The sequence below is a fragment of the Dreissena polymorpha genome, chromosome 10 (assembly GCF_020536995.1).
Source record: "Dreissena polymorpha isolate Duluth1 chromosome 10, UMN_Dpol_1.0, whole genome shotgun sequence".
Taxonomy (NCBI): Eukaryota; Metazoa; Mollusca; class Bivalvia; order Myida; family Dreissenidae; genus Dreissena; species Dreissena polymorpha.
In genome coordinates, this window is record NC_068364.1 from 90,318,448 (window position 1) to 90,333,300 (window position 14,853).

General features: G+C 34.0%; 2 protein-coding genes across 5 annotated transcripts in view; one reads left to right on the forward strand and one right to left on the reverse strand.

Moving 5' to 3' along the window:
• Positions 1–2,430: 2,430 nt before the first annotated feature.
• Positions 2,431–6,109, reverse strand: LOC127847765 (lim and transglutaminase domain protein ltd-1-like). 4 transcript variants are annotated; one of them, XM_052379892.1, is made up of 2 exons: positions 5,989–6,109; positions 2,431–5,085 (listed from the first exon to the last, which is right to left on the reverse strand). In XM_052379892.1, the coding sequence occupies exon 2, from the start codon at positions 4,834–4,836 to the stop codon at positions 2,881–2,883; it is 1,956 nt and encodes a 651-aa protein (XP_052235852.1). In that variant the 5' UTR covers positions 4,837–5,085; positions 5,989–6,109; the 3' UTR covers positions 2,431–2,880. The 4 variants fall into 4 exon arrangements, with proteins under 4 accessions (XP_052235852.1, XP_052235855.1, XP_052235853.1 ...); XM_052379895.1 differs by lacking the exon at positions 5,989–6,109 and adding an exon at positions 5,888–5,966; XM_052379893.1 differs by lacking the exon at positions 5,989–6,109 and adding an exon at positions 5,818–5,953.
• Positions 6,110–10,821: 4,712 nt separating this feature from the next.
• LOC127848514 (protein mono-ADP-ribosyltransferase PARP15-like) overlaps positions 10,822–14,853 on the forward strand; it is a 38,250-nt gene continuing 34,218 nt past the window's right edge. Inside the window, exon 1 of the mRNA XM_052381021.1 lies at positions 10,822–10,913. The gene's annotated coding sequence lies outside the window, so the exon portion shown is untranslated. The remainder of the gene's footprint in view (positions 10,914–14,853) is intronic.

Genomic DNA, 14,853 nt, shown 5'->3' on the forward strand with positions numbered 1-14,853 from the left:
TAAAACCAGAAAAAAGTTATTTCAATTCGCCTTCAGTCAAATGATACATGTTTCTATGATTGAACGTGCATTTTTAAAGTTACTATTATGACTTTCTTTTGTCCAGTCCTGCACAGGAAATCTCGATGCGATGACACAGACATTGTGAATGAAACCATCAGTTGCATTAGTTGAATTCTTCTTACAGTGCTAACGAGAGCAATACTGAATAATACTGCAAACTCGAAAAAAGAAGGAACAACATTGAGACAGAGTATTCGAAAGAGATGTCACATGGTAGATTATCGTATATTAACACCCGGTCTGTAACGGTTCGAGCTAAAGAAGTACAAACATTAAAAACATGTCAAGGTTAATTTAGATGTATTGGCTATTTTACAGAATGAGAAAGAAAGAAAATATATCCCTAGTGAAGTTCGGTTTTTGTATGAGTCTTACAAATATTCAGTTTATGCCACGACTACAGACAGGACCTTCAAAGCTACAAACAAAACATTAAATGTGGATTCAAGTAAATAACACACCAAAACACACCTGCCAAGTGGTACTCATATAATATGAATGTGCAAACGTGGTTAAAAGATATTTCTACAAAAAAGCTGTAGACATTTGTGTTCCTGATAATCGAGGTAAGCATACAAAGAAACTTCAACAAATATGATATCAGTTATGTACGTGAGCATATTTTTTAATTGCTGAAAGTGCCTTCCGACTACTGTTAAGCAAATTCAAACAATGTTTTTTACATCGAAGTTACTTTGACAATTGCAAACATGCAAAGGTGTATTAAAAAGATGTGTACATATTGTGGAAAAGTGCATCATAATGATAGTTTGTATCGCACAATTTTGAAAATATAGCTCAGTATAGGTTCATTGAAACTATAGGAAAGCCGATTTGAACGATATGGAGAACGGTTACTACAAAATAGCGTTGAACGTCTACAATGTAATATATAGAGGCATATTGTCCGATGAGTAAAAGAGCCTATAAAGGTATATGGAATGAGGTAGTTGATCGCGGTGGAGCCATTGATATGAAGTCTTAACTTAAGCAGGACACCGTAGTGGTCAGATTCATGTGTTCAATAAAATAGCAACAGTATCAATAACCTTGCAAGTGTTATAGATATGCATCGGTTTTATCAACGAGTAAGCAAGGAACACACTTTCTGTACACCAGGAAACGCAAGCATTCAGGAAGTTGATAATATTCAAACTTTGTCATAACATTGGTTCAAATATTCTTAACCTTCCATTTATATAAAACAAAACAATTGTTAAACTTACCCGCTGCATAATACATCCACAGAGAAAAGTATCTAAAGATAAACTTAATATTTTGCATTGTCAATTTGTACATTTAGCACACTTTAAGTTAAGATTTCTCAATGGCTACACTATCGACGCTACAGTTGGGTTTATTGAAATAAGAAATGAGAACAACATTACTATTTGTCGTTATCTTCGGTTATTATTGATAGTGCTATCGAGATCTGGGTTTCCAATTTTACATAATCCTAATAATAATTTACGAATGTCTCTGCAAATGCGTGCAATTTTTGATAGACAGTTATGACTTTGCCCATCAGGCCAGTGGTTTATTGCTTTATTTGATGCATGCTAAGTGACACTCGGTTAATACATAAACTCAAAGATGTTCGATATCATAGAGCGTACTTCAATCTACTAAGTGTTGAAAAATGTACTTGCGATTTTGATATCAACATTTCATTTTCTCATATGTAAACACCACACGAATTCTGAGGTAGATTTTAAACTACCATTATACAATATCATAATTAAAATGTTTTTTTAATCATAACGACACAGTTATACGCTGCGTAACTTCCATACCGACATCTTCAATATTATTGTTTGTAAAAAATGTCCCTATTAATGCTTCTGCATTTATTAAGTTCAAACTGAAAAAAAAACAAAACACATTTTTGTCGAATGTTATGAAAGCAATATTTTGTTTGATATACTGCGTTTTTTATTGCAACCCCGTAGATAAATTACTAAATTGTTATTTAAACCTTGGTGCTTAACAATTTGTTATTGTATTGTTAAATGATCAACGATATTAATGGTATCATGTCGAGTTGAATGTTACTTTATGAAGCACCCAAATAACCACCTGTTATATGTAAAACCACTAACGTTAAAGTCAATGTCATTATACAAATAACAGAAACATTAAGAAATAGAAAACCTCACTGAGGGCCCTATGGCAGTATAATTACCAGCCAGGCAGCCCCAAATAGTATATTGACAGAAGCCGAAGGCTGAGGTCCATATACTATTTGAGGCTATCTGACTGGTCACTATTCTGACATTTTGCCTGAAGTTAGGTTTTAAATTTCTTATTTTATACCGAACATTGTGTGCAGATAAATGTCAATAGAAATAGAAAATAAATAACACAATATAAATTCCATCAATATTTATCAGTTACTATTAATAATATGCACCGGTGTAAAACAAGAATACACAATGTACAATTAAAACCAAATTGAACAGACGACATTTTTGTAAACAAAGGAAACAGTACTCGAAAAATCTTTGCGTTGTAAAACTTGCACACATGTTACAAATAACTAACATTCTAGCGGGCAATATTAGATGCGCGCGCATCTAGTCAGCAGTATCAAAATACTGACTTAATTTCATTTCACATATACAATGACTAAAATATTGAATATGAACATACTAATGTAATATGTTGTTTCAATATGATTACATGTGATAATATCGTCAAATGTAGCACGTAGTGTCAAGTACGCTTTTGTTTATTGCGTACAGCTTCATTCTAGAAGATTGTAAGACCTTTAAAACATAACTATTTAATGAAAATAATATATTTCTCTATAACAGTTCACTAGCGATCCAAAAACTTTAGTTTGTATAATTGGAAAATATTGTCTATCCAGTGCGCGAATGCAGCCGCTTCTCTACTTACTCCAAGAATTTCGACAAGATCTATATGTTTGTCCCCTAAGAGCGACTCGACCTTTTGTATACGGCTGTGAATATCGGCGTCGGTTATTTCGAAATTCTTCAGCCGTCTATTTAAGTTTTTCGGACCTAGAATTGTCAGATGTGGTTGAATGTCCTCCCAAGTCACGATCCTGGACGGGTCTTCGCCAAGAAGTACCAGTGTTGCACGAAGAACGCATACTAGCCGATCATCTGGTCGGTTCATTGACCTGAGAGATGCAATATCAGTATTGCTGATTTGTTCAATAGCTTTTAGGCACTTCAAATACCTAGACAAGTACCTGTGTCTGGCACAGGCCTTTCGAAATATGTCGACGACCTTTCTGTCGCGGTGTAGACCACTCGCACGCGCTTCATTGAGAGCCTGTGTCAATAGCTTTATATCTAAGCCTTTGACACACTCATTGAGCCTTCCAATAATTTCAGCACGAAATTCTTCCATTTTATGCTTTGGGTCTAATTTAGCTATAACTCTATAGTTAATCACGTGCCCTTTATCAGTTGCATTCAGTGTTGCATAAATGTTCAGAATCATTTCGGAAACTTGTTTAATTGGTATCTGTATAACGATGTCACCATCTTTAGATGGGGAAAATGAACTGTTGCCACCATATGTGGCATTACTATTATCTTCTTCGGGATGCTCGTCATACTGGTTGACTACATCCTGTAACTTGAAACGTAATGATACATTCCTAGTTCTTGCGTTCGGAAGAAGTCCGAATTTGACCTCCAAACTCTTTCCAGCAATACAGATGATCTCACCACCGATGTGTGATAGTGCTTTGAGTCCACATTCTTCGAGATAAGAGTTAGGACCCCATCCGATCTTGTCTACCCTCGGAAAGAATACCAGCCAATCGTGGACCATTTTAACTTGAACATTATAAATTGCAATCCAGTCAAACTCTGTAAATACATCATTTGATCGACCACAAATTTCAATTTTGTACAATCCAGCTCTCGGGAACCGAACAGTAATTGACAATATCGAAGCGCTGGAAATCTGAGATTCTCCATCCAAGTCCGTCTTTGAATCCATGTCATGAAGGTTGTGATCTGCCACCAAACGTTTATGAATAAAATCAATCTTTAGATTGTTATTATCAAGCTTTTCCAGCTCCCACATTTTTTCTTCATTATAATATTTTGCCAGCAATTTAAATTCCTGTTTCGAAGCTTGAGAACTGTCAAGTTGAAAGCATAACTCGAGTTCACCTTCCTGACAGATAATTACTCCGTGCTTATCAGACATCATTTTCATATTTAATTCAAAGAATCTAGGTTTAATGAACGCCTGTGCTTCAAATGCTAATTGTGTCGTTGGTTCGACAACTAACTGCCACTTGACACGATCGGTAAAATGTGTAAACCTCAACTTTTCCGGATCAGGAAAGAGATATCGGGTGTCCACTGTTTCCCCAGAGCCCCAAAGAACGTCAACGAGCCTCCAATGCCCATCTACTAGTACTGCATTCCATTCTCGTGTATATTTTTCCTTCATTTTCTCTTGGGGATAGTAGCTACCGCCTTTAACGAAGCCTTTAATGATCACACATGGAATCTTTGCGCAGAAACACATTAAAGCAAACAGGACAGCGCATGTGTTTCTGGAGTGTCTTATTTGATTTATCTGATACGCAAAAGAATAGCGATCTGCTGATATCGAAACCGGTGTAGTCCTTGCAATTTGTAGCGATAGCCAAAAGTACATTATCTTCACTTTGTCAGCATCTGTCAGCGTAACGTCACTGTGTGATTGTGCCCCACGACTTAAAAGTGTTTCAATTATCACCTTTAAAGACACCAACCGATCGAGTAATATTTCCTTACACATAGATTCTATGAGTTTATCGTCTGTAATGTTATAATTGATTACGCGCTTGGGAACATGGGGATGTTTTGCAACTTTTGCTAGTTCCGATTTGTTGTTCTAGTAAAGGTCATACTCCGCACTGTATACCATACTCAGGTTTCCATTCTTTGGAAGATACGTTGACATGAACCAAGGTTCTGGACCTTCTTTGTTACGGATGCTATCTTGAATGGAAACGTTATTGCCCATTATTGTGTGTGGAATTACGATCTGTAATGGAGATATTTCACTGAATGTAACAAATGATTTGGATTTGCATGTAGCTTTAAATGTTAACTCAATGGTACTTAAAACTAACTAAAAAGCAATTATTGTTTGGAATTTGGTAAGCAAAGTGGATTGCAGAAACTATCTCGGAAAATACGAGGTTGCTATGCGTGTTTTTTTCAATGTCGATATTTCTATACATGCATTAAAATATTAAGTGTGAAAATATCATATTTTTTAAAAGTTCACCTTAAACAATAATAAATATGAATACAATGGGGTTTTTTTCAATTTAATACTTATGACAACATATCTGCATAAGCAATTGAATCATTCGCAAACTTCAACTATGTATGTAATTATTCATTTTAGCAGAAAATAAAGTATTATAGAAACACATTTAAAAATTGATTTAATTAGCGAGACGATGAATTATGTGTACATTTAATATATTGGATACCTCGTCAATATTTCACAATAAAAACTGCAATCCTAAAAACGTGTTTATTGACATAATTTTACATCCTATATGTGTGTTTCGTGTATGTTTAAAATTCTTATTTTAATTGGTCAGAACAGCGTATGAACACGCGACGAAACAAAGAAAATTAAAACATATATCTGCAACTTTTTTATTTTAAACAATCCTTGCATCATAGAAATTACACAATAGCATTAGCACAATAATATTTTTATAAAGAACATTGCTATCGCTTTCTTCGTTTGGTTTCTTACACAAACATTGAACACTATTTCACAGATAGCTTGATATTGTTTTAAATTCGAATGAAACACGTTTTTTCACTTTAAGAACGCAGAAATTTCCTATTTTGCGACAAAGCCGATTATCAGAGTAACAGATTTAATAAAGAGTAAAATTGAAATGTGTAAGCTAAATCAACAAACCGTTATTTGTATAGCCGATCTTCGAAGTAACCCGTTGAACAATGTCCTACCAAAAACATGACAAAATAAACATATGAGAAATTTATGACATTGCAATTTTCGCGAATCAATACAATCGATGTAAATATTGATTGTGTCGTGGTATCTCAAAATGATAACATTTATGCTGCATTACTTGTTGAAAATGATGATAAGCTAAGGAATTTACGAGTTTATATTTCTCAAGTACACTTAGACCATTATCTGATATCAAACATAGCGCGCTAAACTACGTCTAGCATATTGCACTGGGGCAATACATCAGCCGATAAGAGTCTTTATTATCGACCAGGAAGAATTTATCTGACTTGATGTGACCGGTTTACTCAAACTTTTGTTTAAGTGGTGTTGCGGCAGTTTATTTAACCGAGGAACTTTTTATAGCAATACCAATGATGCTATTATCACAACTCAATATGTGTGTTATTAGTATCATCAGAAATGGTCATAATACAATTGTCAGTGGTCAGGTGGAGTTAACTTTTTTTTTACTTTTTATCTTTCTTTAATTTCATTCTTGTTTTATAGTGGAGCTCTTTAGTCCGGTTGTTTACATTTATCAACTTAAAGAAGTTAATCACAAACTTCAAAACATGCCGAAATCTGTGAACAAGTTCATGTAAGTTATTAATGATTTAGGTCGAGTTTGATACTGTATGGTATTATGTTTGTGATTAAATATTGTTTTTTATTAATGTTTTTTGGTAAGATTTTGTGATCCCAGTTAAGATTGTAAATAAATTTAAATGTTTATGCATATTTATAACAATCTATGTACCGGTACTTCGGTTTTGCCTTATTGATGTATTTTATGAACTTTGACGTAGACGGTAGGGATAGTTAAAACAAAAAATCTCTGTTAAAAGTGCGGTGACCCCTTTTTTATTTGTGTTTTATGATGACAATACGTAGATGAACATATTTGAGCAGTTTCGCAGAATTCTATTAAACAGAAAAATATTAAATTCCATGTATGTGGTTACAATAGTAAAAAATGACGTTTTGGGTGACATAAAAATGATAAAAAATAAATTTCTTAAAATTTAACTTATGTACTCCATTTTATTGGTATTGTGTGGTTTAATTAAATGATATACGATGTATCTTAGCTTCTATAATATCTACATTTTGCCAATTTCATAGGTTATTAATTATTTTTACGCTATTTTTTTACGAGATGTTTCAAGTTTATGAAAAAAGTACGTATTATATAATATATAGTGTGTTCCCCCACTGGTTTCCACGTTTTTATACTTTTCAGAATGCACATTTGACCTTATTGATATTTTGCGTTTGCAACAAATAGCTTGTTCTGAAGAAGTGTACCAGAAAATCAAATACATTCGAGTTATACAATTGTCTGCTGTAGAGTAAAATAAAACATTTTGGTCCACAGTGCCTATTCATTATTTTGACATCCAAAAATCATGTGTAGATGTGTTCCAACGATACATGGTCGCAATTGATATTTAATTGTGACATTATACGATTTAGTTTAGTTTAGATATTGTACCTAGCGTACGCCGTTTCTATTCATTTATTTGTGTATGGTTGAGGCTTTTGCATGCTGACATTAAAATCGTATATACGTGCATAGTGTTTTCTGCTTAATAAGCGGAAGCTTTTTGTATTACATAAAAGCATATAAAATAAGAGATTTGTTTGTCAGAAACACAATGCCCCCTATTGACCCGCTTTAAAATACAATTTCAATATAGCATTAGGCAGGTTTAGAAATTATCTCCCATTTAAAGCTTATTAATTCCATTGGATTGTATTTATTTTTATGTTTGACCTTGAAGGAGGACCTTGACGTTGACCTTTCACCACTCAAAATGTGCAGCTTCATGAGATACACATGCATGCCAAATATCAAGTTGCTATCTTCAATATTCAAAAAGTTATTGGCAACGTTAAAGTTTTCGGACGGACGCACAGACTGACGGACTGACGGATGGACGCACAGACTGACGATCTGACGGACAGTTCAATTGCTATATGCCACCCTACCGGGGCATAAAAATTCATTGTACCACTTCATCAGAACGTTTATTACAGTTTCTTTATGCATCAACATTTTATCTGATTTGAAAGGATTATAGTAATACGATTATCACATGTGTACTTGTCGAAATGTCAAAGGTCCTGAATATTAACTGTATTTAACTTAATTAATCGAATACATTTTACAGTGCATAAACATACTCTTTTTTCAAATTAAGAACTAACTGCATGATACAAATGATATTAGCAACAAACTAGTTATAAATAAACCATTGACAAATAAAAATGTATAAACCACATTTCTTCTTGGTATTGGTAATATCATGTCCAATGTTTCGTGTTTTAGATCAATTGATGATTCGTGTAATGTTTTTAAACAAGGAATGTGCGATACGGATTTAAGGGGACCTGTTTATAGATTTGATTGGCAAAATGAGCATTGACAAAAATGTCTTAAGGTCCCTTTTTATTATTTTTTAACAAATAAGCGAAGTCATGCTAAGTCTTATGGATGAATTTGAAATAATGCAAGGTTAAAATATGCGTAGTATTATGCGTTTCTAAAGTAGTCCGACATTTATGTAGGAAATTTAGTTCAGGGAACAGAACAAGTATATGTTAATAGATTATTCAAATACAGACGTTGTTTATTCGGATTGCTAATGACCGAAACAGATTTTGATGACAGACGTTATTATACAATACATGACACTTTCAATGCGACACCTCGCACCCTTTACGTGAGGTCGTTTGATACGAATATAGTGAGACACGGACATTTTCCAATGAGTTTCTCATCTAATCGAAAACAATATTACCAAACAAGAATGAACTGAAAGTTGATTTATTTCCCTTGCTTCGCATGTGAGTATAGTGGACGTATGTAATGGCAATAACACATTATAACAAAATAATGCACGCAAACATTACAATATTTTGCCTGAAATGTATGGGTGCATTTTTTACTGGTACCGTTGATGAAAATGATATTAAATCAAATCGCAAGCATTAACTATAGTATTGAATGTACTATGTTTCCGTCAATAGCAAAACACTTGCGAACATAGACGCCGCACATGTAAAGTATTTGACAATTGTAAACAATAACATGAATTGAGAAACCTATTAGATCCGAGGATTTTAGATTCATAGTGGGCTGCACTTTTTATACCGGAATCCTGTTTATAAATAACATTTCAACTTTCGATTTCATATATGTTTTAAAATTAAAGGTATTTTTACTTGTACATACATTTGTATATCAAAGGACCATGTTGATTAATCGGTACACTTGGAGGCTGAGAGATTGTCCAGTGATAAATAACAAGTAATAACAGGAAACAGGTAGTCCTAAAGCGCTATGCTCAATTCAAGTTGTACAACACTTGTCTTAGATTTCAGCTTGTGATCTCGTTTTGACATAACATGATCCAGTTTTCAACTTTTCAAGCTATAGCCATGTAAACAATCGACAATATGTGTCATCAATATATATCCCAAATGACGCATGTCGAGTGTTGATAATGGAGATTTCATCTTTTGGCCTAGATCTGAACGTGACCAGATATTATACAGAAAAACATTCTGACATCATATCATAAACATAAAAGTATAACTATGACTTTAAGAGTGGTAACCCTTTTTTAATACTTTTCACTTGGTAAAATCGATGGTTTTGATATTTTAAAGATACTATCTTATCAATAATGAGTACGAAAAGTTCTTTGCAGAGTGGTTCCTATGTTTTTTTAGATTTGACATGTTTATATTGTCTTATATCTTGAGTTAAATGCAAACGAGAGTAATATGACGGGTCTCAAGCGCTGACCTGAGTTCAATGACAATTGTAGATGATTCGACCGCGTGACCTTATTTGAAATGGCAAATTCTTTACCATTTTAAAGATATAATGAAAACAAATATTCAGACTATTGGTCTTCATAAAGTTTAACAAAAGTTGTATTCCATTTGATCCATATTTTAGCGAATCAAGACATTTTACATATAACATTTCACACAACATAACATCAAGATTAGGTCATAAATCTGATTCATAGTCTGGTAACATGTTTTTTTTTCTAATATTTGACCAGATGACATAGTTTTTTTTACCTAACTTAACCCTTATTCAAACATATTTTTAATATTTTAAAGATGAGCATGCAAACAATGTGTCATCAACATTGAATCAGAAAAGTGGCTTTAATTGTGGCAACAACTGTTTTCTTAGACTTGTTGACTTGTATTAGACCCCACTTAACGCAGCTTGCAAGTGTGTCTAGAAATTGTCCACATAAGCACTCAGGCGAAGATTCATAACGATTAATTAAAAATTTGGCCTCAGGATTGACAATAAACTTAACGTCGACGATAACATGGTTTGTGTTGAAATAAGCTTTAACCAGTTGACCTTTTTTGATCCTCCTTCACACATAGTTTGAACTCAATTTGAAATTGTCAAAAAAATTACGACCAGGGTTTTTTCATATTTCACAATAAATTTAACTCCAAAAACGGTTATAATTTTATTTTATAATGTTTTACATTGTGACCTTGATCCTAAGCTTAATTGAACAAGATTGAAACTTGACATATTGTCCATATACTAATTTACACTGTGAATGAAGATAATGAATAAAAAATTTGATGCTTCTAGAATTTCAGTTTCATCCCGATTTGAAACAGTTGTGACTTCCTGAGGGGAAACGCCTTACGAGGAACACCACACAGCCTAGGACGCAATGTGTGATGTAAACAGTTGTATGTAACCGCTAAATTGAGTTGTTGTTAGCCTATTGATTTGTTCTGTGTTCCCACGTTTTCGGGAAGGTCAACTGTATTTTAATGCCTAATCCATAGATGTTCTTCTGTTCCACCACAGCGTAAGTAGATAAATAGTTTGTATTGGTTCTAGTCCATAAAATTATTGGTGCAAAAATAAATTGTTTAATGCTTTGTAAGTAAAATATTGGTTTCGTACCCACGCGGTTCGTACCAGATTGTTTTTCGTATAATGATTGCAAAGCTTTTTCTCATCAAGATAAATCTTAAAATCGTCAGAATGTTCAGTAATTAATCAAATATTTTTCCTTATGTTGTTATTTTCGATATATTTCAGTTTTTACCTTAAGAAGAATAAAGAATTAAAGGATAATTATTCTTCATGGTTATGTATCTGCGTTTTGGGAGCAGAACACATTGAGACGGGCACTAGATATAGACTGATCACAATAGCGAGGGTGTGTTAAAATAACGTATCATATTAAAAATAATCCATAACAAAGTTCTTTAGTATATACCTTTACAAAAAAAATAAAGAAATCGCTGTTGTTTATCTCCACGAGTAAAAAAGTATATATTACAATATTTATATTAAAATGGGGAACAATAAAATGTACACAAGAAATCCATCATCGAAGACCCTTCCACATTTTAAGAATGGAGTCTTTAAAAGGTTTCCAAATGTATATTATGATTTGAACATGGATCTAATTACAAACAAGTAGCTAGTGTTAATCGGTATTTTATGTGAAATATATTTATCTAGAAACTGTTAAGAATTGCAAATATATTTTAAAATTAAAAGTAATTCAAACAATCCAATTTGAAGATTGATCTCTGCAGTAATGAAGACATCACAGTTTACTATCTTTTGAATTACCATGTTTTAATAAAAATTGACCAACGGCGTTAAAATCAGAATTGAGATATCAGCTTTGCCCTGATAAATGCATGATGACCGACTGACAAGTTATGTATGTCCTGCTAAAACTCCAGCCTGTTTGGTCGCCACTTCTATCTTGGACCCTAGATTCTTCGATCACCTTAAGAAAACTTATCATATCCAAAATAAAGTATTACTACTCTAAGAAATCAATATCTGTACCGTGAATAAACGACGGTAAATGGCCTATTTGTTTCACCTCTAAAACTGAACTATAGCTATCCACAAAACAATCTTCGGATTGGTATTCTACTTTATGAAATTAGGGTTTAAGAGTTGTAAAGAATCGCCTCTTATGATCGTCCTAACTTGATCTTGGCACTATTACATCTTACAATATTTCATAAGGTTTACATGTATTGACACAAAATACTTTGAGGCACGTATAAAAAATATATCAAATTCTAAATCGAAACACATGTCCAATCGCTCGCAATCTAGAGCAAAGCAAATTCATTATATATAATACAATATGTACACTTGTGTGCTTGAAATTGTGTATAAGCATATACTCCGTATTTTTAAATTGTGATAAAAATGTATGGTACTGTTATCAATTGTTCATGGATGGAACTTAAAGTTTTTTAACAGAACGGAAAAAATACGAACTGTGTATATTATCACGTTAACTATAATAAATGTATTAAAGCGGTTCCAGTTCTGTGTCATTCTGTTTGGCTCTTATGAAGGTGATACATCATAGTCATGTTCGATGAACATTGCAAGGATAGTGGCCAGTAAGCTATTATTAAAATCACATATGTGCCGCAAGTTTGTAGAACACATTTAAGCATTCCGATTTGGTTTTGCAGAAAATACTCCATTGCAATGCTATGCTAAGACAAACATGAAATACAAATGCATTGTTTGATTCGACATACACGAAGTATCCTAAGGATTTAGCTCGTTTATTTCAAACACAGCTTGTAGCCAATGTCCAAACGCAGCGGCTTCCTGGTTAAGCTTAACCAATTCAATAGGTTTTAAATCTCCATCTTCTAAAATTGTTTTCGCCATATTTATCCTTTTGTTTCCAGCCTCGACTATGTTGAACTTTTTGATACGTCTGTAGAGATTGTTTGGTTCGAGAAGTGTGATCAATGGCTGCATATGTTCCCATTTATCTAACTTATGTCTATCCTCGCCTAAAACCACAAGAGCTGTGCGTATTATTCTTACTAGCTTATCGTCCGGGTTATGCATGGCTCTAATTATTGCAACGTCGTTACCAGTTATTCGTGCAATTTTGTTGATGCATTCTCTATACCTCTTAACATGTACATACCTAGTACATGCTGTTTTAAACACATCTTTGACCTGAATGTCCCGATGAAGACCACTGGCTCTAGCAGTATTTAGAATCTGAACCAATTGTACAATGGCTGTACCTTTTATGTTTTCACTTAGTTGTTCAATTAGTTTTCCCCGAAAGTCCGCTAGTAATTGTTGCGGATCTTTTTCTGCAACAATTCTATAGTTAATCACGTGTCCTTTATCGGTTTTGTTTAAAGTCGCGCTTATGTTCAGAACCATTTCAGATAGTCGATCGATATGCAATTTAACCAAAATTATTCCGTTTTTCATTGGACGGAATTCGCCTACTTTTTCACACTTACTGGCCTCTTCTTTATCAAGTTCCAGATTGTCATAATTTGTTATTATTTCTCGCAGTTTGTATCGTAAAGTTATATTTGTTGTTTTGGATTCGGGCAAAATTCTAAATTTCAACTCCAAATCCTGATCAACAATACACCTTATCTCACCATTTTTATGAGATATTGCTTCCAGACCGCATTTGTCTAGATACGGATTAGGTCCCCAACCAATATCTTCCACCTTTGGAAAAAATACTACCCAGTCATGAACCACATTGACGTAAACAGTGTAAATCGCGATAAAATCAAGTTCCTCGTTTCTTTCAAGTGAGCGACCAACGATTTCTAGTTTATATAATCCTATCTTTGGAAACCGAAATTTAATCGTCAAAATGAAACGCTGTTTGTTTGTCAGTGGATTTTGTATTTCTACTGAATCATCGATCGTATTGTTCTCCTCAGACTCTTTGATCACTTGAATAAAATCCATCTGCAAATTAATGTCACCAAGCTTTTCAATCTTCCAAATCGAATTTTCGTAAAGCTTTGCAACACACTTGAATTCTTGGCAAAACCCCAATGTTGAGTTCAGTTGAAACTGATATTCTATCTCTCCTTCTGTACATATATTCACACCCTCTTTGCCATTTAAAGCGGTCATTTTCATTTAAAAAAACCTCGGTCTGAGGTAAGCCTGTGTCTCGAATTGCGATTTTGTCAGTGGTGTTTCAATTAACTGCCAGAGATCTGATTCGGTAAAGTGTGTGTACTTCAACATTTCCGGATCAGGAAAGAGGTATAGAAGATCGACGGTTGGGCCAGCTCCCCAATAAACGTCTACGAATCTCCATTCCCCATCTACCAACACTGCGTTCCATTCTCTTGTGTATTTCTTCTCCATCTTTTCCCGGGGATAGTAGCCTTTGCCTTTGACAAACCCTTTAATAATTACACATGGTACATGTCCATAGAAACACATTAAAGCAAACAGAACAGCAGGTGTGTTTTTATGCTTTTGAATTAAAGCCAGCTGATGAGCCATTATATATTAATTTGCCGACGTGGGGTTCTCAGATTTGTAAGTAATATGCGTTGCTAACCAGTAAAATAGAGTCCTAACTTTATCGGCTTGAGTATATTTTACATATGAAAGCTCTAGTATTGCAATAAGTGCCTCAACGATGTCTTGGACGGTATTCTGGTCGCTATATGTTACATCGTGACATATTTCTATAACAGTTTGTCAGTGCACGCTGTACAGTATATCTCCTTTCGGTGGTTCGGGAATCCGACAAATCATGGCCTAGATGACCGTGTTGTTAATCCATGTTGATGTCCGTGTTGTTCGTAAAAACCTTAAAAGTGTCGTTGTGAGACATTGAAAGGTTGTGTGTCGTAAGTGAGTAGGTTGACCTAAACCAGGGCCGTCGTTGTTCGGGTCCCTCGCTTTCTACGTAGTATGAAGACTGGTTACCCATGATATAATAGTTCCCAGTTAGTTAT